General features: G+C 40.4%; 1 protein-coding gene across 2 annotated transcripts in view; it reads right to left on the reverse strand.

Annotated features, from left to right (window-relative positions):
• Positions 1–26,745, reverse strand: part of tafa3b (TAFA chemokine like family member 3b) — a 117,326-nt gene that overhangs the window by 38,034 nt on the left and 52,547 nt on the right. For both annotated transcript variants that reach the window (XM_088639968.1, XM_088639967.1), the window contains exon 2: positions 13,988–14,100. In XM_088639968.1, coding sequence (XP_088496094.1) covers positions 13,988–14,099 — 112 coding nt within the window. In that variant the 5' untranslated portion in view covers position 14,100. The remainder of the gene's footprint in view (positions 1–13,987; positions 14,101–26,745) is intronic.

Here is a 26,745-nt window from a genome sequence, read left to right on the forward strand (position 1 = left end):
GATCTGCCACTCATTTAGCTTCATGGCATGCAGCGCACAGGATGAAAAAAAATAACTTTCAAAGCTTGCCAGTATCCAATTTCAGATGGGAACTTGGGCTTACGGTCATAAAATTTCGATACTGCTGTCTCTACACAGAAAATTGAAACAAACCTGAGTACGCAGAGCTTTGCCCAGACCAAACAGTGGTTGATTGACTGGAGTTTCAACTTCATCGTGGCGTTTCTTCAGTCTCTATAGTGCTTGCTGTCAGATACACTAGACTTCAACAGCAAGCAAAAACAGCCATTGATTCCAATTACGACTGAATGCATTTATAGATTTGATTTGCTTTATATCTATGATTATGTTATATCATAATCTATACAGAATACATATGTTTTAACAACATGAAATGAGATGCCTTGGCTCTGTGAGTCTTGTTGGTGCAATGGGTATTTCTTTTACATTCACTGTCTAACCATACACCTACCCTTTAGCCCTTAAAACACTTGCAGTGTAAAGTCTTTTATAATAGAGATTTATGCAATCATGAAGCAATTTTAGCTTTTAACCTTCTCTTAATATTGACAGATACTAAGCTCTTTAAGCCCCTATGCAGCAACTTGAGGAGGAAAAAAAAATCTATTGGTAGAAAGGAACCTTCGGTAAGCTCTACAGATACCAGTATTAATATCAGGCTCCGTATAGACAGCAGTGACATTAAGGTCAATTTATATTGGAATTATATTATTTTTAATACTCTTCTGTAATATGAGTAAGTTCAGTGCATGGAGAACTGCAGTGATGTCACTATTTTAAATGTTACACTTGTCTACAACACTCTTTGCAGTGCCCACAAATTAAATCTCATCTTTATCCCATCCGGGACAGGAATTCTAAAGGCCATGTGGTGCCACCAGTACTGTCCTAGATACAGTCATTCCCAACTGCTGAAAAGGCATTATCTTATCTGTAAGTGCATTTATTTATGGAAATATAAAGGTATTAAAAATGGAGACGGGAAGGGGAGTTAATGTGTGAAAATAGCAGACCAGGGTGCTGGGCTTTTTTTTTTTACTTTTTGGACAGAGAAAAAAAAGGATTAAGATTTAACTAGTGCTTCACTAGTCATTTTGCAAAAAACGTTCCAAAAACTGATGATCCTGACTCAGCCAGGATACTCAAGATTTCATTTTCTGTCTAGAAAGCCATTAAGGGAGGTTGTTTCTAAAAATGGAAAACGGGACAGATATTGGGGTAAACTGGAGCAGGGGTTCCCCAGCTTGGCACTGAGGTACCCACACTGCAGCGGAGTTTCACTGCAGCTGAGCTCTTTTCATGAATCCTCGACTGAACCAACAAGTGGCAGAGTTAGAAGCTGTGCAAGTTAGTTTTCCACTCAACAGCTAGAGGGTCTGAGTCAATTAAGAAATGCAATAGTTAAAAGGCAACTTTCTACATGTTAAGGAACTGAAAACATCAAAATAGTTTATTCGGTCTGTTAGGGGTTTAAATATTTAAATAAAAAACCTGCAGGTATGCGAGTCACCAGCCCCAGGATTCAGGATTGGGAACCCCTGAGTTAGAAGAGAGTTAGAAGAAGGATGATAAAATGTGAAGGTAATCCTCCAGACAATGGCAATTTGTCGTAGTTTTAAATATCCCCTATTCCACTGAAGAAATGCCTTCATCAATTGTTTTTTCCCCTTTCAGAAATCCATATCCTCGAATAAACCAGCCTGACGCTAGCATAAATCCTTCCAAACGTGGCAAATTCGGAGAGCGACGCGCTTCTGTGGGGCTCAATGAAGGATGCCCCATTAATGAGGGGATGCTTCACTGACTGAAAATGAGTTTTAATTGGAGGGTGAGGGCTGACTCTCTGTATAGTCCAATTACCAAGATGCTGTCAGCACTTTCTGCTAATTGTATTCATCAGCGCAAATCATTACAGAGGCTTCTCCGAACTAAATGAAAATTAAAACCCAATGTTTCTTTGAATTGCAGGATAGCTGGAGGTAACATGAAAAGCAGGGAAGAAATAATGGGGTTACATTTTAACCCTAATTAGTCTCAAAAGCCTGCTCAGTGATAGATGAAGATATTGGAATTAATGGGGGGTGACAGGCAGTTCCTTTTGCAATCTCAATTTGGAAAGGCATATGACGATGGATGACAATTACAGTACATTTTAAACTGCGGGATTGCTAGCTTTACCTAAGAGAGAGTTCTTGCTCTCCCGTCTGACACATGCTCCTGAAACGATGTAGATTTTAAAAAACATTTTTAGAAACCTTTGCTGGTAACAGCAATGTGATATCTGATACTTGGGGAGTCCAGTATGATCATTCGCCTTTAGGGTCAACTGTCCCTTTATCACAGGTGAGAAATGATGTAGAAACACTAGTGTTTGTTTAGTCTGTAATGAGAATAATTTCCCATTCAAGGAGCAGATTCTGAAGCAACGTTCAATTTAAACAAAGTTTTTTACATGCCTGAACAATTAGCTAATTCAACTTGTGTCCTTAAACAAAGAGCTTTAGTATGTACTGTAATAACCAGCACACAGACAACACAGCTGCAAGCATAAAATGCATCAGATACAATACTCTGGTTGAAGTTTTACCCCTCTACCCCTGCCACTTGTTTTTTTAAAGTTGTATGTTATTTAACTAGTTGTTGTTGATGTTCTGTGTTTGTTTTTGGTGATTACTTTAAAGTATTTGTATTGGAGCATACATGCAAATAAGCATTTCATTGCACTTGTGCATATGACAATAAACTGAACTGAAAAGCTTTGTCTTGTGAAGAATGCAGTGCAGGCACCAATCCAGAATATTGATATGCATGTTTTGGGCTCAGAAGTCTTGGGAGGGCTCATTTTAATATGTCAAAGCTCTCATCAGCCCAAGAATTAATGTGAGACTCCCTCCATGATGCATGGATTTTAATCCTGGGAACATAAAATTGCCGCTATCACACAGGCACATTCCATCTGATTGAGAGCTGTCAAAACTGCAGATGAAGAAACCAGACTCATCCTGTGCCAAGAGCAACAGAGTCACATCAGTCCTGATGCAGCACCAACTGCATGAAAGTTGGGAAAAACAGCAGGAACCAGACAGAAAAATAACACAATTGTAGATCTTTGGTATTCCAGAATTAGCGTTTTATTTTTAGTTTTTATATTAAGCAAAATGGCAGAAATGGACCCTGTAGAGGATTTAGCATTTTCTGCTTAAGATAACCCTGGGTGAGTATTTAACAAAAATCGGATTACTAGGGTAAAGAGGATTAGTATTTTTGTAGAAGCAGTTATGGTTTATTTAACATATAATGTATAAAGACCAGGAAAAAATAATAAAAACCCTTAAGCATATTTTTTTCTTATTATTACATGAGAGGACAGCTTTTTATGTTGTCTCTCCAGGATTTCTTTTTGCGTGGAGTTTTAATGTTCTCCTCATGTCATGTCTGCATGGGCTACTCTTAATTTGCTTCTGGGAAAATTGCCCCTGTTGTGAGAGAGTGTTCTGTGTGTCTGTCCTGTGATGGACTGGTGTCCCATCCAGGGTTTATCCAGCCTTGTGTTTGCTGCTTGCCGGGATAGGCTATGGCTTTTCCCTGCAACCCTGAATTGGAAGAAGCAGTTAGAAAACAGATGGTTGGATGGAGAGCTGTCTATAATGAAATGTACCCAGAACATAGGCATTCACCTCTCAATCACGCTAACATCTGCTATACTCCTGCTGCTCCACTCATCTCTGGATTTTGAAAAATGTTCTCCATGTTTTGTTTTTTTATCGTTGACCCTAAAACTGAGGTTCGCAAAGAAACCATATTCAAGTCTTCACCTGAGATGTGGTGAAGTGGTTATAATGAAGCCTGCTAAGATCCATTACTAAAATACTGTCTGATGTGTATAAAACCCTAATGCTGTATGAAGAACTTTGAAACACTATATGCCTTTTAATAAATTGGCTTAGTGTTGTCTGAGTGCTGACACGGTAAATAAAAGAGATGGGTGGAACTGACACCACCTCTTGTCCCAGCAATGCAGATATTTTATTTGGGTTTTAAGATTGTAACTGGAAGCCAATATTTGGATATTAAAGAATATTCATGTCCACTATGTGAGCTCTTGCCCACAGAGCATCCCATAAAGTTCTGAGAGAAAAGTTTAGATAGCATGTTGAAATAAGTACCAGCAGGCATGGGCGTTTCTAAGATCCACTCGTTTTCTAACTGGATTAGCCACTACAGAGTCATGGGGAAGCTAGATCCTGTCTCCGCAAGCAATAAACGCAAGGCAGGATACACCCTGGATGGGATGCTAGTCCATCGCAGGATTGACACACATACAGACTTGCACGCACTCATACCAGGGCCAGTTTTTCCAGAAGGTAATTAATATAAAAGTATGTATTTGGACGGTGATAAGAAACCCCTGCAAACATGGAGGACTACACAAACTCCATACAGACAGCACCCCAGTTCCAAAATAGACACCCGTGCCCCAGCGTTGTGAGGCAGCACTGCTAACCACTGCACCACCATACCACCCTACCTCCATGGTAAGAAACAAACTAAATTAATTACATTTCATGGCAATTTGGAAGAATGGAGCCTCCGACATTAAAATACTGTACATGCTCCAAGAAGCTTCATCTCATATTATGTTATTTTAGTGGAGTCAGAAAAGAAATTCACACAAGAATCTCTGAGACCAGTGTGCTAAGTGCGAAATGAGAGGATTCGTGCATTTTGCAGCTCTGGGGGAAAAAAGAAGCCATCACTGTGTTTTTGTTATTTTTTTCTCATGTCAAACAACATCCCTGGCATTCAGTTTTCAATTACAGAAAACACCAAGAAGATATAAAAGAAATGCTTGGATAACAAAAGCTTTGACTTCTGTCTTCTGTTGTGCTGTTCTAAAGCATCTAAAGACAAACTGGATTAAAATGATTTGTTTTGGAGTTAAATCTGGCAAAATATATTGACTTCACTGTGATGGCCTGATTTTCTTCCTACAGCACTTCTCTGTAAACATGAATATGCAGCTGCACATATAAACTAGCCAAAACTGACTATTCAAAGAGACATCTAAAAGGGCCACGTTACTATCTAAGCGCCAAATAACTCCCATGTATAAAAAAAGACCCTTTCAGTGCCTTCTGGCTGACGTTTTTTTGTGACACTCTGTCGCAGGAGCAGTTTAAATTTAATCATATTTTCATGAAAGACGTTCTGCTGTTCGAAAACAACTGTGCAGGTGTCAGAGATGCCCTGGGGAAAAGGGCTCTAATTTCTACATCCCCGCCAGCTCACAGTGGTATCAAGGCATCCAACGGAACTGTTAATGAGGTGATGCGTTGAGGAGGGAGAGAAAATGATGAACGAGAACCTAAAGGACATCTGCTCAGAAGAGAAGAGAGAGAAAACGCTGAGGCAAGGGGATGACAAGAGAAAAAATGAGAAGGATACAGGCTCCTGTAGAACTCAAGCAGGAAAGGTGCCTATCTAGACCCTGTTGTGATAGTCTGTGTCAGGGTTCTAGTTGACTCTGGTTGCAAGATGTATAACATCCCTCTTTAAATTACAGTTGGGCATTCACAGTACTCAGGAAAACCATGAGCAAAGTCCACATTTTCTTATTAAATTGTCATAGGGGAGCAAGTTGAGGTTCCAGAAAAAATGATTTGGGAGTTATACTGTACAACAATAATATTAAAACACCTAGGATGCTGTTTTTGTGAAAAAAGTTACTCTTTTTATATCCCTTCCCCAATTTCAAGTTGCAAAATGTAAAGCATCTTAGCTCACTGCTATAACGAGTATATCAGATGTGGAAATTAAGGACACTGCACTCTTTTCTCAGAAGCACAGGCTTGTGAGCACTGTATGTCATTTTATGGGCTGGGAGCTCTACAGTGCTTCATGGGCAGCGAGACAGCATCAGATGGACCTGTGGTGCATCTCTCACTGGCAACACTGTAAGCTTTTTTTAATCTGTCTTCACATTCTCTTCTGCAGCCGGGTTTGGTAACTTGAATACATGCACTAAAGACAGGCTGAGCAAGATAGTGAAGTTAGCTACCAAAGTGATCAGCACACAACAGCTATAGCAGGCAGCCATCTATACCAAACAAGTAGCACAGAAAGCTAGTATAATCACCAACTGTCATATTTATTACTGTTAATTATTGACTGACCACCCCTTGCACAATAAATCTGAGCTCCTTCCATCAGGGCATCATTTTAAACTATCTAGATTTAAGTGCAATACAACTCTTTTATTCTCATGGCCATTCACAAGCAGTTACATTTTATTTTCATCATATACAGTAACTACTGTATGCAGTATCTACTTTATTTCATTCACTGATGACTCAACCTTTTTAACCCATTTTGGATTATTTAAAGCTTCCGACTTGTTTTTAGTCTTATGTATGTATGTTTTTTTTATTGGTTAATGGATTCATGTTTTGTTAAATGTACTACGTATTGTGTTTGTCTTTTTGTCCCGCCTGCAGAGCAAATATCTCTCCTGGGACAATAAAGTAAGGAAACTGAACGGTGCCCAGAATGCCACTGTTTCAGTAGCAAAGTCAGTGATATCCTGGCTGACTCTAGCTCAGACATAAGAACATAAGAAAGTTACCAGTGGAGAAGACGCCATTTGGTGGGTCTGGCTGATTTGGGAGCTAAAGGCCGATCAGTCCAAGGATCTTGTCCAGGCAACTCTTGAAACTTCCCAAGAAAGCTGCTCTGACAACATACAGTAGCTGGACAGTTTGAGACCCCCCCACTACTCTTTGTGTAAAAAACACCCACTTTGTCATTTTCAAATAAGCACAGCCCCTTGCTCTGTACAGACAAGCTTGGAGATTCTAGAGCAGTGGCAGGATGCCCAGTAAGAGACAGACCAAGTTTTGGCCCACCCAAAATGGGTGGTGACCCACACCCCACACCCCACTCGGAAGCACCCCATACCCCCTCAAAGGGTCAGCAAGTGGCTAAATCCAAGATCTGGTGTGCCGACCACAAACCACAAGGCCTGCCCCAACCTTTACGCCAAATGTTTTCCAGGTTTTTGTTTTGAGTGCAAAATACTGAAACTTGAAAAAATACAACTTGAATTCCAAGAGTTGACCTATGAGATAAGTGAAATACATGCAATAATTGGCTCATTGATTAAAGCCGCTTCAGCGTTTCTGCAGCCAATTTGTTATTTCATTAATGGTTTGCATTCTCCTTTATCTGTCCTACGTTTCAAAGTTGCTTTTCATATTCATGCCTAGAAAGTTCAGCCAACAACACACTGCACCGTTCGGGCACAACACGTGTCACACTGTCACTCTCCTCTCTTAGTATTCAATTCTGACACTCCGGCTCTACAGGGCAGGGATGCAGTTCTTCGAACTGAGGTGCAAATAGCTAATGATTAGCACTAACTGATTCAATTAGGAGAAATTGATGAGGTTATCATATTAATGGAACAGTGCAAGCGCTCAGTTCTCGCCAGTTAACAGTGTACATTAATCAGCAATGCCTGCATTGCTAGAATTTTAAATATGGCACAGATGGCACGCCCAATAGAGCTTTGCGAAACAAGATCCCTATTGGAAACAATTACCACAAAATGTAAAAAAAAACCTTGTATTTTGTAAAAAGTGTTTCTATTTGTTTTAAGGTTTCCCTCAGCATTTTTTTAAATGATCAAACTTCTTCTTCAAAAACAGATTTGAATCACTTTGGGATCACATTTACCTTAAAAGTCTACCTTAAAAGGTGAAGATTCTTCAGAAAATGTATAAAATGCAAGTACAACCATTAAGAGATATTCAAGAAACTTGCTACTATCTAACTGGTGTTAAAGGCACTGGGAGATGGAATCTACTACTGTATACTACTGGCATTTATCCCCTTGACATACCTCTGGAAGAAGCAAATAGTGGCCTAAGGGGATCACTTTGTGCCTGATACGATCCCCTCAGGCCACTATTTGCTTTTCCACAAAACCCTCAAGGGAAAAATACCAGAATTACAAGCTTACAGCTACAAAGAACCAGAGAATGATGATGCTTGAGATCATCCTCTGTTTGTCATTCACACAGGAAAGCATGGCCTGGCCAAGGTATTTCTAAAGCATCTGTGACTCTTGTTCAGTTTAGCTCTTTTCTGTGGCAGTGCAAAGGATAGCGGTCACACAATTCCTTCTAAAAAGTACAGGACAGGACGAGGTTCCCAGCAGACTCACCTCCACTTTTTAACTACATGAGCATTTCAAGAGCCCTCTAGTGGCCACTTTTATTACCAAAGAAACATCTGAACAAAAAGAAAAGATAGCCAAAACATCAGAGAGAGTATTCTGCTCTATTTCACTTTTAAGTATTTAATAGATTTGTAGAAATGTTCCATTGGTTGCCTTACTTACTGAAACATGTTTCTCTAGGTGAAATGAGTGCCCATGAAGAAAATGGTTAATAATGCAGGAAAATGTGGAAGTGCATCTAAAATCTTACTGCAACAACCAACAATCCTGGAAAATTGCCCAAAGAAGCAAATTCTCAACTCCCATATCACTCAATATGTGCAGTCACAATTACAGAAGGGAAGAGGGATTCCAGCAGTTCACTGTGGCTCATATTCCTTCAAGCAGGAGACAGAAATCAAGAGAAGGTACAATACTACAGAACTTTGATCCAGCATGATTATAAAATATGTCAAAATTTTATATTCAGGAAAGATAATGACCCTCCAAAGCTTTTTCACAGAAAAGTTTTTTTTTTTATTTACACATAAAATAAGTTTGCGAAAAGGAAAGAATTCCTGTACTGAATTAATATTTTTTTAGATTTTTTTAGATTCTGACATTTGTGTGGCATAATGAACTGATTGGCAGTGTGGGGAATTCAAACCCATGTCTCCAGAGTCTGGCCTTGAAATGCCTTGCAACTGAAGTGTTACTCCCAGTAATCTGTTATCTTTTTCTAACTAGTCTGCTACAACTTAATCCACTACCTATTTACCTGTTTGACATCTTTTAAATCAAAATTTTCAGTCATTTTTACTTCCTCACTATTTTCTACACTATTTAACTTGCAATTTGTTGTAAATAAATACATAAATACATCTTTACACTTATATAGCGCTTTTCTGGACACCCCACTCAAAGTGTACCAGTAATGGGGTCTCCCCTCCACCACCACCAGTGTGCAGCCCCACCTGGATGATGCAATGGCAGCCATAGTGCACCAGTACTCTCACCACACACCAGCGATCAGTGGGGAGGAGAGCAGAGTAATGAAGCCAGTTCAGAGATGGAGATTATTAGGATGCCATGACTGATAAAGGCCAGGGGGAAATTAGTCCAGGACACCGGGCTTAACACCACTACTCTCACCCCTTAGAACACCCTGAGATTTTTAATGACCATGGAGAGTCAGGACCTTGGTTTTACGTTTCATATGAAGGACAGCACCTTTTGTGTAGTATAGTGTCTCCATCACTATACTGAGGCATTAGGACCCACACAGACCGCAGAGTAAGCGCCCCCAACTTGTCTGGCTCTTCTTCCAGAGCAACCTTAGCTCTCCCAGGAGGTCTCCCATCCAGACTCACACCTGCTTAGCTTCAGTAGGTTGCCCCTAGTTAGTTGCAGGGTGGCAATTTCTTTCCTTTCCCCATCCTAAATGTGTTGGATTTCCATCTCTGTTGTTGGCACAAGGGCAATTTATCCCCGTGAGACTGCAACCCTCGACCACTGTTGGAATTGTTCCCTCACAGTGTGAAGCACCAGTCAGACAAATGGATTTGTGAGGGTTAGCTTTAAACATACTCTTCCAACTGGATATTCCTGTCCAGACATGTGGTGGGGTTAATTATGAATTGCAGCTCCTTTAATAGTAGGGTTTTCATGCATTAAAGCTTTCATTCAGCATCTCTTTGGAAGTCATATGTTCCAGGCTTGCACAGCAAAGCGGTAAGTGACCCACAGACCTTAAAGGAGGATCTGCTGTCACTTTGGATTAAATCACCAGTGATGAACTGTCGAAAATTTATTTTGCTCATGTTGTGCATCCTGATTTTTTTTCTTCTGAGTTTCTTCTGTACTCCTAAATAGCAGGTTATCCTTCCCTTTAAGCTGGCAGTAATGTTGCCATGTACTTGTGAATTTTTGCAGGATTGTTTTTTTAAATTGTGCCACTAAGTTATTCCGGAGGGACTTGTCATGTGGAATCAGTGTCTAAAACAGTAACACAAGCAGCACAGAGAGCGCGGAAGTAAGGTTAGGAGAAGGCGAGAGTGGCAACTGAGGCGCCAGGCTTTGGAGCTGGCTGCGGCCCATGGCAGAGACCTCAATCTGTTCCGGTAATTTCCTAGAAATTCTGGTCAAATCATCCCAAAGATCCTGGTCAGACCAACAGGTCAGGCAGAGCTACCTCAGCATCTCTCTTTTTTTTTCTTTTTTGGAATAGAGATTTTGGGGTTTGGGGTTTTTTTTCTAAAATGGGCTGTTCTTTTTCCATGCTCACCTAATTGCTTTACTTACTGCAGGAAGGTGAATATCTCAGCTCCGATCAACAGTTGTTTTCCATTCTGTGAATCCCACAGCTCTCGCAGTGGAATTGCCAGTGGTTGGAGGAATGATGCAGCTCTCACTGATGTAGCTGTATCCCCTCGGGAGTTGCTATGGATACTTAACACCAGTTTTGTGTTTTCCCTGTTTGAGGAATCCCTGTCATGGTAGCCTAATGACTTATTCCACGCTCGAGCCAGTGAGATCTAGAATGTGGAGCTCCATTACTGGCTAAGTCACTCACGAGTGCATTATCAGAGTTTGTAAACAGCAAAAACATGACAAAGCGCTGATGAAATGTGAAAGTAAAGTCCTCCATCTAATCAAGAAGGGAAATATCACAGAAGAATCATAACTTGATCTGTGCACTCTGCTGCTACCATTTCTCAGCCTCCCCTGTGACTGATCACCATAGCAAAGGGGAAAAGGTCATTTGCTCTCCATGCCCCTTGACAATCAGTCCATTTCATCCATACTCATAAAAGTGTCCATTAGTAACACATTATGTGGCATGACGCTCAATGTGGGCTAGTCAATGAGGCCATCAGACTGATTTCTCTTGAGAAAAGAGGGAGAAGTATAAAAATGGGAAAATGGGAATGTTTCCAGGTGCTTGTAGCTTATTGACCAAAGAACCTCATTAGCTTGTATCTTCAAAGATCCAAATGCGTCAGGATCTAAATAAAAATTGGGCTCCACATCTAACAATTTTAATGTGAATAAAAGAATGTTCTCAGTACTTAACCTATAGTTGGTCCAATTTGTGTTGTCTGTGATTTGAACAAGTAACTTCACCTAGTATGGGGTTTTAAACCATTTGAATGAGGCATGCTGTCGCTGTGAGCTAACAGCATTGATAAACATAATCAGACCGTGTCACTCCAAACTATAGTTAAATTAGTCTAACAACCTGATTCCAAAAAATGTCTCTTGACTACCACAGAATCACTTGGTAACAACCTTGCCTCCATTTGCTTTTTAAAGGAAATTAGCTGGTCTGCACACGATATACTGCTTCATGCTGGCTATGAGCTAATGTACAACAAACAATTTGACTTGAGACTGTGACTTTAGCAGCTCATTTCCATCCGTATCCTCTGGTGTTACTGTCTGCATTGCGTTTCAAGTAGTGGTTAGAGCAGGTATTTTTTGATTGCTTTAATCAAACCTTCTTAAAAACACATTTTGGTTTTCAGGATAATGGCATTAAATTATTTGAACCTGTGTCTATTAACCTCGTGTGACCTAAGTGGAACGGCATGAAGTGATTATTTGATTATTCCTAGTCAGCTTTCTGAGTGAGAAGACAGAATGGTGCTGATTGAGGTAATTGAGATATTAAAACTAACTGACTGTGGCTTAAATTTGCAGCAATTAACCCCATGGGGAAAGACTCTGAGGAAACCACACTTAACAGTCAAACATGGAAAGATTATTTCCACACCAATCTGAGCGTGGAGATTTTGTTTTCTGGCCCAAATCATCCACAGATCTCATTTCAAATACTGAAATAATCGGCATGTCAGGTAGAGCTTTTAGTGTCGCTGCCTCAAAGATCTAGGATCCCGGGTTCGAATAGACCATTGGGCATCTGCCTGTGTAGAGTCTGCATGTTGTCCCTGTTCACATATGGGTGTTCTTCAGGCATTCCCCATTCCTCCCACCTTTCTCTATGGGCCTCCACTGGCCTGGTGACATCTCATGAGGGAAGGGCAATCACATTCGAACCAACCTTGCACCCTGGGCTTCCAATTAAAATAACTACCCTTCTAATAAAAGGAATCGACATTCAATATGAATGAGGCTCAAGTATTTAAATGACAGAAGACACTGATCATAATCATCCTCACAGTAAAGAGTATGAATTCTCTTTGGTTCATACTATGACAACCTATACAGCGACAGGCATGTTGTTAAACTCAACAACTAATACAAACTCTTTCTCTTCACAGAACTTTAACAGATGTTGGGATGACACCAACCAAATTCTGCTTCACCTCTGATACTCTAACTCCTAATCCTCCATGACATCACTTCCTCTGAAGCGATAAATAGCATCTCCTTTCCTGCATCTCCTCTCCACCCCGTCTTCATTTTTACAGCTACTCCCTGGTTACCTCCTCGCTCTTCATGAGGGTCCTATCTTCCCTGGGCGGGTGGAATGAAAGCTTATAATCCCTAACTACTAAAGAAATATTCCTGAACACATTTTCATTTTGAGTGTTATTCATAACAATTACATCACAGCGAAGCACAAGTCATTTTCACTGTTAAGATTTAGCAGTACTGTCAAGCAGCTTTAATTGGTGTAACTGACAAAAGATGGCGGCCAAGAAATGCTATAAATAATTAGAATACATAATCTACCATGTTGTATTAGAAATTAAAACCAAATTGCTCATGGCCTCCTTCTACACCTACACCTAATGAGCACCTTCACACAGGCACCCATTAGCAAAAACAGGCTCTCCTTCCCCATAATGGTCAAAGACCTGAATTACAGAGTGCGAGTCATCACTGTGTAAGCCCTTTTTAGACAATTGCATCAATTCCCTGCCAGGAAATGAATCCTCACAATATTTTTCGGACCTTCCTCCTTCCCAACCTAAGGTCTTTTCATGGAGATCACACAGTTCTAGTAAGGATTCGCCTCCAAAAACTCAGGAAATTCACCATGCAAACCCCTGGACACACCTATTGATTCCAAAGTTGAGCCATGTAAACCAGCAGCCAGCAACATGGTCTACTGGAGTTCTGACCAGAGAGCCATTGTTTCAGATGCCACGCAGGATCTGCTGCTGCTGTATGGACACTGAGCGAGGCACTTCACACAAATTGCTCCAGTAAATCTACTATATACAGTACACGGGTCTCTGGGCCTTTCTTTGTAAACAAGAACTTGTTCTCAATTGACAAACTGATAAAATAAAGGAAAAAAAAGAGATATGACTCTGGCTTGCAATTGCTTTAAAAAAACAACTTTTAAAACAGACCTTTCATTAAAAAAAAAGAAACTAACCATGATCAGAATTCTCACCATTTTTCCAAAGCAATATTATAGTCACTTTGCGATCACAGCTCTTCCATTTGGGCCCTGGAATTGATCTTGTTACTCATTTCTCAGATCTCTCTTTGTTTTTATGTCCTTTTTGAAGAGAGGAGGCCTCTGTGTTTTAAAGGCCAGATATCACCAGGACAGCGTGTAACCTTGAAGCGCAAATGTGGGAGCTGTACAAAACCTGCTAAATGTTTAAAAATTGGGATTTCAGATATTCCTTTTAAAGTTGGCTGTCATTCACACTGAAGCACTTCATGCCGGACACTGAAAATTCATCTTTTAAACTTTACTTCTCTTTGGAAAAAGAAAATGAGGTGGCAACGTTTCCACTGCTGTCTTCAAATGATGTGAGAAGGAAGGCCTACCTGTATGGCTTCTGTGTGATGAGGCCAGGGTCAGCCGCCCCCACAGTGTTATCAGGCAGAAGGTCAGGAGCAGCAGCCATTTGAAGAGGCTCCGGAAGTCTTGCTCCCGCATTCTGGAAGGTAAAAGCAAGAGGTGGAAAGGTGAGGATGCGCAGGGACTGCAGAAGGGGTCTATCTCGTTTGCTCACATAGAGTGAAGCATTTGGAAATCACAGCAGGCGTGTGGATTGATCCTCTGGCTCTCTATGGGCTGTGGAGACAACATTTTTAGAAGCCGTATCTCCACAGAGTTCCTTGTTTTTTTTGTGTGTTAGAGGTTGAGTGAGTGAATGCACAAGTCACTTTGTATAACCGCTTCTCCGAGACTCCGTGAAACAAACCAAGAAGTAAAAAAAACACTTCCTGACCTAGTTCCAATTTTGCCCCTCTACCCAAAACCCTGCTGGAAGTGTCAGTTTTGTTCAGCTCACTGAGGATTTGGTCTCTGTCAAATGCATGTCAGGCTTTGATACTAAATCCAGCTGAGGGACAAGACTCTGTACACTTTTTCGCAGACTGCCGAGTAGGCAAGGTCCTTGTCAGACTTGCAAGACACATGAACAGGGTGATAGGATCGGAGCTTGGCATGCACAAAGCCTTTCTGGCACCACTGCATAATTCATATCTCGCAAAATATTATTGGCCACAGCTATTACGGCTTCATTGTTGTTGGTGGGTTTTTTTTTGGGGGGGTGGTATTAAGACTTGTTTTTCAGGTATACAAAAATTACTTAATGGAAGACCAATCCTTTTGCAATTAAACATCTATCATGTCAAAAGATGCACTCATCACTCATTGGGGCGCTGGTTCTGTTTGGGGGCTGAGCGCAGATCTTCAAATGCTCTGTGGAAGAAGGAGCCATGTGATTAATGAAAAAATCTAGCACTTGTTTTGTCTCCAAGCTGGAAATTATGAAGTAATCAATATAATTTCCTAAGGATGAATAGAGTATAGAGCCAACAGAGATTTGGGGGTACAGAAAAAGACACCCAGTCTTGTTGCTAAAGGTACTATGACATACCAAGAAACAGGATGATACATGACCCACCCATTTCCCACCCACCCTATAAAACACAGGGTCACATCCTGACAACCAATAAGAACAAGACAGGACTCACCCCGGACAGGACAACAGTCCTTACTTGGATCAGGTACATGGATCAATTAGTCACTAACTACCAAAAGGACAAGATGGACCAACTGGAATGGTTTGTTAACTGTTCTCAAGTTCTTATCACTTAAGAACATGGTCGGAGTGAATTTAGACATGATCAAAGACATTGGGTTCCAAAAGATAAAAGTAAGAGGAAATGTTCAAGGTGTGCACTGCAGTTCTTACTAACTGACAGAGAAAAAAAGCATGTAATACCATTTTCAATTGAAACCAGTCTTGGATGTCATTCAGTTTTACATTGAATGGGCCTGCTATCTCAGGATTTTGAACAGTTTTATCCTGAAATATTCCCACCACCAGGGAAGAATTTTGGCTTCTGGTTACAAATCCAGCCTCAAATTAAGGCCTCAAATTCCAGCAAGATATTTTGTCTGCATTATGAAGGAGGTTGTGAAAATTTTCCAACATGCCGTGCTGCTTTTTTGCAAGATGAGAATATGTCATGTGAAGCGTTTCATCTATTCATTGATATCTTGCATACAGTAAATCAGACTGTTACAGGATACCACAGTCAGTGTTTATTCCAGTTGTTGCTGCCTAACAAAGGCTCTAGCACATCTGCACCTGATGAAGTGACTTGCATTTCGCAAACATACCCATTCTAATAAAAGACCCGCAGCCCTCTGAAGACACCTGAAGACAAAACAAAGCCACCCAAGATCTAAACAATCAATGCAGTGACCGCATACAATATTTCTGATTTATTTTCCTATACTGGCTGTGCAGTCATGACATTTGCACACTGGGCTGAACAAAATGAGAAGGGAAAAAGGGCTTTGCATGGTTTATTCATTCAGCAACAGGTGTCTAATGCTCTAGGCACAGCAGGCCTGCATCAAAAGGGAAGACAACTCCATGTGTTAAAGGGTATTACATATATAGCACATGGTGCTTTAAAAAGTACCATCAAATTTATTTCCCTTCAAGCATAGGAAGCAAAAGGTAAAGGTGGTACCAAAAAAAAAAAGAGTCTACGCACCTTTTATTACCAGAGTATTACCAGGATAATGGACTTTATAGATTTTTGTCTTTTTTCTAATGCAAAAGTTTTGGGACAGAGACAACTAAGGACTTTGAAGTTGGGAGGAGGGAAAAAAACAGGCACAGAGACTTGCATTTCAAAATTCTGACAATTGCAGAAGTGCTCTTGTTGAAAACAGGCTTCTAAATTAAGGAGCAAGGTGTGGAAGGCTTTTCCTGAATGTCTGACCAGTTTCTCTTTTGTCTAAAACACCAATAAGGTTCCAAAACATTCTGTGAGGAAAACCTGGAGTTTATTATCTCCCGTTTTGTTAGAAAAATACAGGAAATTGACAAACTACGTATGTAAAACTATCAAAAGTGCTAAAAGTCTCTGAGAAGACAGGGGACTGCAATAATTATTGTCTGTATGGAAACAAGCTCTTGTCAACTCATCTTTGAGGATCTGTAAAGATTATGTGCATGGGCATTATGTAGGTTTTTGTATTTGGAAGAGTAAATATAAAGCATCCCCACAACATTCTCTGTACCTGAGCCAAAAGAGAGAGCATGCAGATTATAAATACTGTATAAAGCAGCTCACGGCACCACTGCAGATAAAAGAAAGAACTGTGGCTGAAGCACTGTACTCTTCCTGGACTGCCAGATTGATGCATCTTCCCTATTAATAGAATTCAATCAGATGGTTGCCAATTTTGACACTGGGGCTGTAAGCCGTGTTCTTTGCTCCTCAGCCAAAGCAATTAGCTTCTCTTCCTAAAATAACTCTGTCACCCTGGGTATCCAAACAGGCACAGTTCACAAAGCCAGCTCCCGAGAAAATGGACACGGCATCTGATGAGCTATCACACTGCAGGCTGGTAGCAAGGCCAGCGTATTGCCCATAGATCAACCTTGTTGGTGTTCCTTCATAAATCCTTTATTTGCATTAATTTATTGATTACTGGGTGGTGTGGGTCACAGATAGGCGTATTCTGGTCACAGACTAGCCTGGGACTTTGGCTTGAGTGGAAGATGTACTATACAGTAGTTATCGAAAATGGGACAAAAAAAATCCTGCGGCCCCGCTAACTCCACAACCTCAGTGAAGGCATAGTAAAAGTTGCTACAACACATTCCACCTGAATTGGTAGTCCTGCACGAACCCAAATGAAAACAAATTAGAACCTTGGCCCTTAATAATGCGTAAAGCACAGTGAAGTAAAGCACAGTCATGGCATAAGGAAATGGTAAAGCACAGATAATACCTTTACATTAATTCATGACTGAATTCAAAGAGAATTCCAATCTCATTCAGTCATGATGCAAAGGGATCAGATAAGTGTGTACACGCCCACCAGGGGAAGATTATAACAAAACAAAGTAAATGCGCATAGTAATGGGGAAAACTGCAATTGTACTACGGTAGATGCCTGTAAGGGAAGGCATTATGAAATACTGAATAGAACTGTGTAATCTGGAAAGTGTGATAGGGAGTGGGGAAAAAAACAAAACCATAAATAAAATACAGTATTTCGTGCTACAATAGACAACACACACAGCTTGTAAATCACCTGAGCTTCTTTTTTTAAACTGAGAAGACAATAGGCCATCACTGCCTCAGATCGCAGAGATCCGGATATGCTGCAGCAATGCCCCCACACCAGCATAAATCTCTCAAAACGCAGACAGCTCTCCTGACTGTAGCTCTGAATCCCACAACACAAACCACACAACATGGCTTGCCCAGGAAACTTACAGATAAGACTTCAGCCATACATGTAAGTACTGTGGAACAATACGTTCTTCTGGCAAACATTAACAAAGTAAGTAACAGGAAAGGGACTGTGACAAACACAGAGACTGATTTGACTGCATACAATATATACAATTTCTACAATAACAAAATATTTAAATATATACTGTATTTCTTTCTTCACAATCCTCAAGAATTCACTGTCCTCTCAAACTCAAGTCCCCACTCGTATCTGCACAGCTTATGTAAGAGCTCCATGCTTTCTTAAAATCACCTACTGTACAAGCAGCCACAAACACAGAAGCCTGGCTATCCTGAGCAGGAAGATACCCGAGTACTGTTACTCCCTCCTTAAGTGAATTCTTCAACTGAAGCCCATTGAAACTTACACACCTTTTTTTTGTGAAAAGGATCTGAGTTTTTTAACACTGATTGCACCCACTACCCCACTGTTTCAGGCCATCCACAAGGAAACATCTGGACGTCATCCTTTATGTATGGCATTCCTGCATGTTTTTCTCTTTTTCAAGCTTATAATATCCATTTATTGTACTTTCCCTTAGTGTATGCCTCAATTTCACTCTAGTCCATTTTCAGCATGGCGCTCACACCGGAAGAAGGCTCCACAGCCGAAACGTTGCGTTTCCTTTCTTTTCTGTTCAGCATGGAATAAACCCAGTTCCTGTTCCTTTACAAAGGACTAGAAGTATTAATTTGGCTGTTGCTTCCAAAGCATCTTTCATTTGTAACCTTGTACTCAAGAGGGCAAATTTACTAGATCAAGTGCCTTGCTCAGTGGTACAATGGCAGTGCCTACTGTTATGGGATATGAATTCATAATATTCCAGTTGTGAACCCAGATGTCCATGATAAAAAATCTATGTATTTTTAAGTGTTATTCAGGGCCTAAACCATTTGACATACAGTACTTCCTTTGTAAGACTCCAGAACCTTATTTAAACACCTCCTGTAGTTACTGCAGCATGTTCTCACTTAACGTGCTGCACTGGAACAAACCATTTTAGGTTAGCACCTCCTTCAGGGAAGAAATCACTTAGAAAGTGTGACATTTTACACTCATTTCACAGCTGAGCAGCTTTATGGTGCTGTAGTGGAGAGCCACAGTCATCTTCCAGCACTGTTCACTTCAAAAGTTGAGAAAGCACTGCAGTGTTGGCACAAGTTCTTGACTTGGGTAATAACCCCCTCCCCACCGGACCATCAACAGTGTGTACTGCCTTAGGCATCCTCACACACACACTACCCTAAGTGGGGAAGACTGCTGACTGCTGTCACACTGTTTTCAAACTTCGAGTTGCACCAGTAGATCTCAGCGACAAACAAAAGCAGATGTTTAAAGCCCACTATTAAAAAATGAGCAAAATGTCAGCCACTCAGGACTTTTTCCCACTAGCTGTGTTATGACTGCTTGGGCCTGGATCAAGTCAAGTTTTCCACATTTCTGCCCATTACTTATCACTCAAAAGCTATGTTGCTTCCCACCGAGCAGAACCAAGAGGTTACAGAAAATTGACTGACATTTTTCAATTTACAGTACCTGGTCTTCTTATTGGCTCAAGGCTACAATACAACTACGTATAGGCTGCCCTGCAGAGGAGAACAGTGATCAAATGTGTCCACTTGAATGAAAATGTCATGCCTGAGAAGTGAAACATTGTAAACACAAGCTCTGCATTCAAGCAAGACTGGAAGAAAGGCATATTTTTATCTTTGAAAACCTTTATGACTTACACTTTCAAACATGGACACTGTCTACAAGCAAAACAATTCAATTCGGCTTCCTGTAGAACCCCTAAAAAATTCTCATGTTATGGAAAGTTTATGCTAGACACAAAGAACAAAGAGTTTGGGGAGCTCCTTCCTAGGACAAATATCATGGAGTAAGCGTAATGTGATCACTAATAGTGTCATCCAGGAAACCATTTTACACTAAGTTTCACTTTGTTCTGGTCCATTCATTTTTTAACTCCTATATCCAATTCAGGTTCGCTGGGAAGCTGGAGTCTATCCTGGCAAGCAACGGGCACAAGGCAGGGTACACCCTGGACGGGACGCCAGTCCATCACAGGACAGACAGATGCAGACACAAACACACAGACACTAACTCCAGGGCCAATTTTGCCAGAAGCCAATTATATTACGTCTTATATACTGTATATGTTAAAGTAATGCTTTATTTGGTGTTTATATTATTTTAATTATAGGGTTTTATAATGTTTTTGTTTCATTTTTGAAACAAAATGTTTTTTTAGAAATATCATAAGAGGTAATTGTGTATACAGTACGTGTTCACACAACAACGCAGAAAATGGTCATGTCCAACTAATGGAAAACTCAGGTAAAGTAAAAAGGTAAAGGAGTGGGCATGTTCACTGGATGTGCCTCGCAGTAAAGGATATCTGCTAGAATCCGTACCCTAACTGTCAGGTTAAGGGTGTAATCTACAGTGATATCAGATCGTGTGCTGGGCTGCCTGGTGACAGTGAGCGCTCTTCAATGTTCACAGTTTGCTTCATTTTTCTGACTTCTGAGTCTCAAAATGCTGGGCTCCTTCCCAGATATTTTTCCTCCATCTGGATCGGTCCGGGTCTAGTCTCCCATCAGTTGATATTGATGTTGCATGTTATGTTGTGATAAGATCGAGCAGAACATGATGATTCTACATCAATAACCCCAGAAACAAATACTTGAGAAAAATCTTCAACGTGCTATTGATCCTTCATCCAGCATTTATTTAAAAGTCATTTTGGTTTTTGCTATACCCATTGAAAATCCTTTGGATGCAGAATTATCTTGAACACTGTGCACAGACATGGTTATAACATGTGCATGCAAAGATCCTGAATTCCTACGTCTCTTCACTTTAAGAGAAATTGAATGCATTAAATGTCTTTCATTTCAGATATTATCCCAGCCTGCTGAAATGTATTCAAACAGAAATTTCAAATTAGACATGCTCTAAGCTGCATGCTGTATATGATATTGCCTTGCCTGAGCAAGAATTTGAGATCTTAACAGTTCAGTTTGAAGTGGGGCAAAGTTATTTCATGATCTGTTCCAATGCTGGTTTTAAAAAAATCTAAAGAAAAAAGACTTGGGGTTTTTTTAGAAAAAAAAAATGATTAAAAAAAATCATAAAATTAGAAAATCACAGTCAGAAAAGCTGCCAGGGCCAGAAAGTATTTGTCCATCTTTACACGTCTAGGCTCTAGTGCATAATTAATCCCATGACATCATCGTCAGCTCCCAGGCAGATCGCAATGCATCAGCAACTATAACATAACATATTGCCACTTTCCTCAAGCCTCCCACCCTCTGGTGGGAAAAGGGGTCTCACTTAATGAAAGCAACAAAAAAAAGTTATTTACTGATCACGCTTTCATGGGATGTTTATAGGTAAGCATTTTGGTTTTTTTTAACAAGTTATTTCTGGTATTACCTTGTGTTTTTTTCCCCCTATTAGAGAGATATACGCTAACTTCAAGCACTTTGTCTTAATTTGAGTTAAAATCTGAAAAGCAAGTCCATAAGGCAATCCATTTTTGGCAGCCTTGTCTGTTTCCATCTTCTAATTAGTCCCTTTGGAATCCAGCTTTGTTCTTTGCAGATGGTTGAACTCCCCATGCCGGGGACATATTTGTTTCTTTCCGAAGTGGAACAAGACTTTTTTTTTATTATTCTCTCATGTCAGAGGTGCGGCTATTGATCTGCAGGTCTAACGGTAAATTACAGCCGCCATCACATTGGAAGCCAAAGTCATCCTGCCTCTCGACTGGGGATTTTCTTGCAACTGGCGAAATAATTCTGAAGGCACTTCCACGCAAGAGAAACACCCTCTGGCCATTAGTGTCATGTGCAAAGCCTGCATGCAGATCTGTGCAATTTTCTGATAACGTGACATCTGCTACAACAGCGAAGTTGCGGGTGGGGATCAGGGCCCGCCGGGGGCTTTTAATGATCTCGGCAAACGGTTTGGTCGACCTTAACAGCAATATGGCATTGTCTGAGCATGTGGCAGGATAGTGTATTAATGAGCTCCTGTGGAATGTGGGGGCCTGCCTGCCGTCGCACAGACGTTTCAAGGATGTCATTTTTGGGGGTCGTTAGGCATCCGGCAGACAAGGGTGCAGATGCACAGAGAAAGGTAAGACTCTGAGCAGTTGGGAGCATGATCTCAGGCCAAGACCAATAGAGAGGACACAAGCACCACACGGGGTCCTTATTTCCAACGACAGCTCTAGTAAACTCACAGTAAGGCGACATTCCAGAAACCGGAGAGAAATGAAGATTTTAACCAGTCTGCACATTTTTAACGGAAACTGACGAAAACCACATATACTAACACATGGTTTTGAACTACTGACAGCTTCCGTGGAGCTTACATTTCTATTGGTCACCTTTAAAAATAATGCTTGTCCGGGATCAAAAGAATACACATAGCTACAGTAATAAAGAAGAAAAGATTCATCTGCCTTAATGTGTGAATCCGCATTATAAAACCCCGCGAGGGAGCGCAGCTGGCATGGTGAGAAGTTTTTTGCTGCTGGCTTAGAGACCGAGGTGCTCCTTTTTTATTGTCGACAATTAATCGCAACCTTGGGAGAATTCTGCCTGATTAAGCCAATTGGGCTGCCAGCAGTGCAGGGAAAGAGCAAGGCGATTCCTCGCCTTCGCCGCCTCCTTTTCCAAGGATCACTGCGCGGAACATCTGAGCTTCTAAAGCCCGGAGCTCCAAATTAAGCAGCCCAATCACGCTCTGCGGGGACGGAAATGACTCGCCTAGCTCTCGGAGTATGGCATTTGGCATCTAATCGATGAAAGGTGGCACAGATGTGCACCGAGGGAGCCCAGACGAAGATTTTTGCTTCCAAATAAGGAGGTGCCCTCTCCCTCTCTAGTGAGCCTTGTGTTGGTTTCTCAAACAAGGCCGTATGGGTAGCGGAAAGTAGAGGAACTCACAGATGTTGCTCTTTAGCATGAAATAACCCCCCCGATGCCTGACCTCAAGGTGCCACCCTGTGTGGCGCAGTGGCGCATGGGTGTTTGTGTGCAGTGGGGAGGATGGAGGATGCGGCTCCTGAAAACACAGATGGTAACATTTTGTCAATCTGTAAAGAGCACGTGGGAAATAACCTTTGATTCCACAGTGCCATTTTCAGAAATCATCTCCTCTCTGTGATAAATTGTAAAATCGCCCAATTCACAACGGAAAGCTAAGCCAGTTCTGTTTAATCCTTTGAGTATGTGGCAAAACCGAATGTAACCATGGACACTGCAGGAAATGAGCATGAAATAAGTAGTTCCTGTGTGCGTATGATGACTGTCTAAGAAAGAGTCATAATTCAATTAAGTGAGAAAGGCTTTTAATTCTTTTTACTTATGCTGTACAGTGTATATATCCATGCCACGGAGATAACAGCAAAATCAACCTTTCTTTTATGTTTTTTATCGAAATATTTCTCTTTTTACAGCTTTTGCATTGCTGGCATTACAACAAGTGCGAATATCACACAGAGGATAAGTGCAGAAAAAGCTGGTGAGAAGAAAGGAAGAAGGCGTAAGAGGGGGGCAGAACACATTTTTACAAGGTGTGGATGATGGCAGACAAACAGACAAGATTATGCTGGATCCAGCTGCCCAGCCATCTCAATTTTTCAGTATTGTCGCAAAGGGTTCTACAGTTTAATAAAACATAACACTCATCTGAACCAACAGAACTGAGACTGTAGAATAGCTGCTTGTCCATTTTTGGACAAAGCAAGTTACAAGTGCCAGGATGTACAACCAGATCATGGACAAACAGATCGCTGGGCGACACACTGAGCAGTAAAAGGCACAAGCTTAATGAGCAGCTGCAGAGTTTGTGACAAGAAGTAGAGACCCAGCAAAAGAGTCAACCACAGATTCAGAACATGTGAAAGAAGGGATTTTAGGGATGAAGGCAAATTTAAGCATAGTCAGGAATACGTGTATTTTTAATTTTTAACAGCCTAACCTCTGATGTTCTACAGCAGCTGAGAGAACATTTCAGCTCTCTCTGGCATCCTTCTGTACAGATTACAGAAGCAGACATCATGGCAAAGGGGTTCAGACTGTAGACTTCGGACCAGAGTGAAATCAGCTCAGATCCCAGGCAGGATCTGCTGCCGTAGGAACATTGAGCAAGGCACTTCTCTTCGATCACTCCAGTAAATGCCCTGCGGTATAAACAGGTCTCCAGGTCCTTCATGGAAAATGAGAATTTGTTCTCAATCTACGTACTTGATAAAGGAATACAAAACAGATATTTTTCTTGCCATTGCAGTCTCTGGCTTGCAAGTGCTTTAAAATATAATTGCCTTTGAAAATAACGGAGTTTTCATTAAAAAAGAAACTGTCATCTGTTTTCAGTGTTCTTCAAAAGCAATATACAGTACATTTTGGTTGTGCGAGTACTGAACAAACTACCCATGCTGTTGGAAACTTTTCTTTAAAAAAAAAGGCCAGATTAGAACCCTGGATCAAATAACCACTAACTACCAAACAGACTAGATGAGCCAAATAGCTCCCTCTCTTTGTAACCTTTCTTGAGTTTTTTTTATTTCTAGAATGATGGCCATCTTTTTTTCAAGACATGCACAGTGAAACCCAACACCCTGTCTTGTACTTCAGTGAGTACAGCCCATAACCTTCTCTTTCTTAACTTGTTTAGCCTGTTTGTCATCAAACTCAAGTGAAAGATAATTATACAGAAACTGTAGTCATTCTAAGCCCATTTTCAAAAATATTTTAACAAGCTGCTTCAATGCAAAATAACTAGCAGCCATACTGCATCTTGACACAAAAAGGTATAATATCAATATTATACAATATCAAGGTTTTAATTTCAGTGCAAATTTCCCCATTGGAAATACAGTAGACAGAAGGCAGGACAATGGAAGAATAGGCTTCCAAACCCAATATCAAATCAGACTTCTCAACCCCAATATCAGGTTCCTGAATGCCTTAATGTCCTAATTTTGCCTTGGTTCATACCTGGCCTCACAAATATGGCTAACAGGTGAGTGTTGCATACACATTGCCATGCTGTGAAAACAAACATCCGTTGCACAGGAATAACTTTAATGCAGTAGAGCTAAACAGTGCATTGAAGAGCTTGATGAAAAATCTGATATAGAGGACAACTATTTATAACTATGTATATGTACACAGCTATTTATATTTATATGGGCGCTGGAGGGATTTAAAAAATCTCAGTCTGGGAGATGGACATTTTGAATATACTGGGAGATATACAGTAGTCTGTTTCCTAATAAACATCAAACTCTGGAGGAGATGCTCAAAATAAGGTGAGGTCAGCTGCTTCTCAAAGACTTTCACTGACCCACAGAGGACAGTGATTCCTTCATTGTGTTAATGTATTTCTGCTCACAATACTGAATCAATCCCATACCCCACCTCTCCATTCACCCTGTACAATTTTCTGATTTATATCCTCCACTTCTCATTATTTCTTCAGTTCTCATTCTAAGAATTTCTTATTTGTAATTTATTTGGCAGTTCAACGGGAAGGATCTCCAGACAGAATGTTTTGTGAGAACAGCCGCCTCATTGTCTGTGCAGCAAAGCAAAACACAAAACCAGTCAAATAACCTCCACAGTAAAAAAAAGACAACAGCTCCTAAGTTAATAAGAGCCTAAGATTGACAAGTGTTGATTACAGGTCAGGGTATTAAATAAATGCCAGAAATGGCAGGCTCTGCTCACTAACACATTAACCCTTTAATCCTGGAATTCATGAGGGTTAGGTACCTTAAAGTCTCTGTGAATGACAAATTTGCGAATCCGGGATTTCATACCTTATTGGGAAAATACATTATGGTTCTACATCTTGTAAAAGAAGCTTTCCAGCAGTAGGATTTCTGTTATAACTTGATTAAACCAGAAGCAGTGTTAGTTTTTGTTGGTAGTATGATTTTTTAATAAAAAGGAATGAAATGAATGAAAACGTAAAAAACACAGTTTTAACCTAATTCAAGTTATTATAATATAAGTTTTTGCATGTGCAAATAAATAAATTAGATCAGCTATGAGATTATAGCCAATATCAGAATAATTTTTTTCCTTCTTAGTAGAGCACATTTTCTTTCCCTTTAAATCTTATTTTTATTACTATTATAAATGCAACACCGCAATACTGTAATAAAGATTTTTTGGAGCACAATAAAAAGTAAATTAAGTGCTTCTAAATTTTGTCTAATTCTCTTTCTTCAAAGGTCTTTTGTTATTCTTTTCCACCAGACATGCTAGAACTGAGACTGGGATAACTGAGGGGACAATGGAGGTTTTTTTGTTAACATTTCTTTTATTACACGGCACAGCACTCAACACTCACATACCGTACAGGCATTGCTCTGATAACGGGTATGCACACAATGCACATCTAAAGCTTTCTGGAAGGAAACTGAATAACTAAAGCATAACCCAAGATGCTCTGCTACATAAACATGTTCAGTCTTTTTTTAGCTGTGCCTTTACTACAGAGGTCAGTGCAGGTCCGGTGAAAAAGATCTGCATGATGAAGATACTCAGGTGGGTCACCACATTTACGTTCCTACTGTGAATAAGCACATTTAGTCTGCAAACGCAGAAAAAGTGGTCACAAAACATTTTGCATAAACAGGCAAAATCACAGATGTAGAACTCACAAACATCAAAGTTTTCCTGCATCTACAATAATTCCAATGCTTCTGCAATGTGGATTTGATTATACACAAAACAAAATCAATAGTTATCTTTCACTCGCAATACAATTCACTACAGTTACA

This window comes from Lepisosteus platostomus, chromosome 7 (genome assembly GCF_059453375.1).
Source record: "Lepisosteus platostomus isolate fLepPlt1 chromosome 7, fLepPlt1.hap1, whole genome shotgun sequence".
Lineage (NCBI taxonomy): Eukaryota > Metazoa > Chordata > Actinopteri > Semionotiformes > Lepisosteidae > Lepisosteus > Lepisosteus platostomus.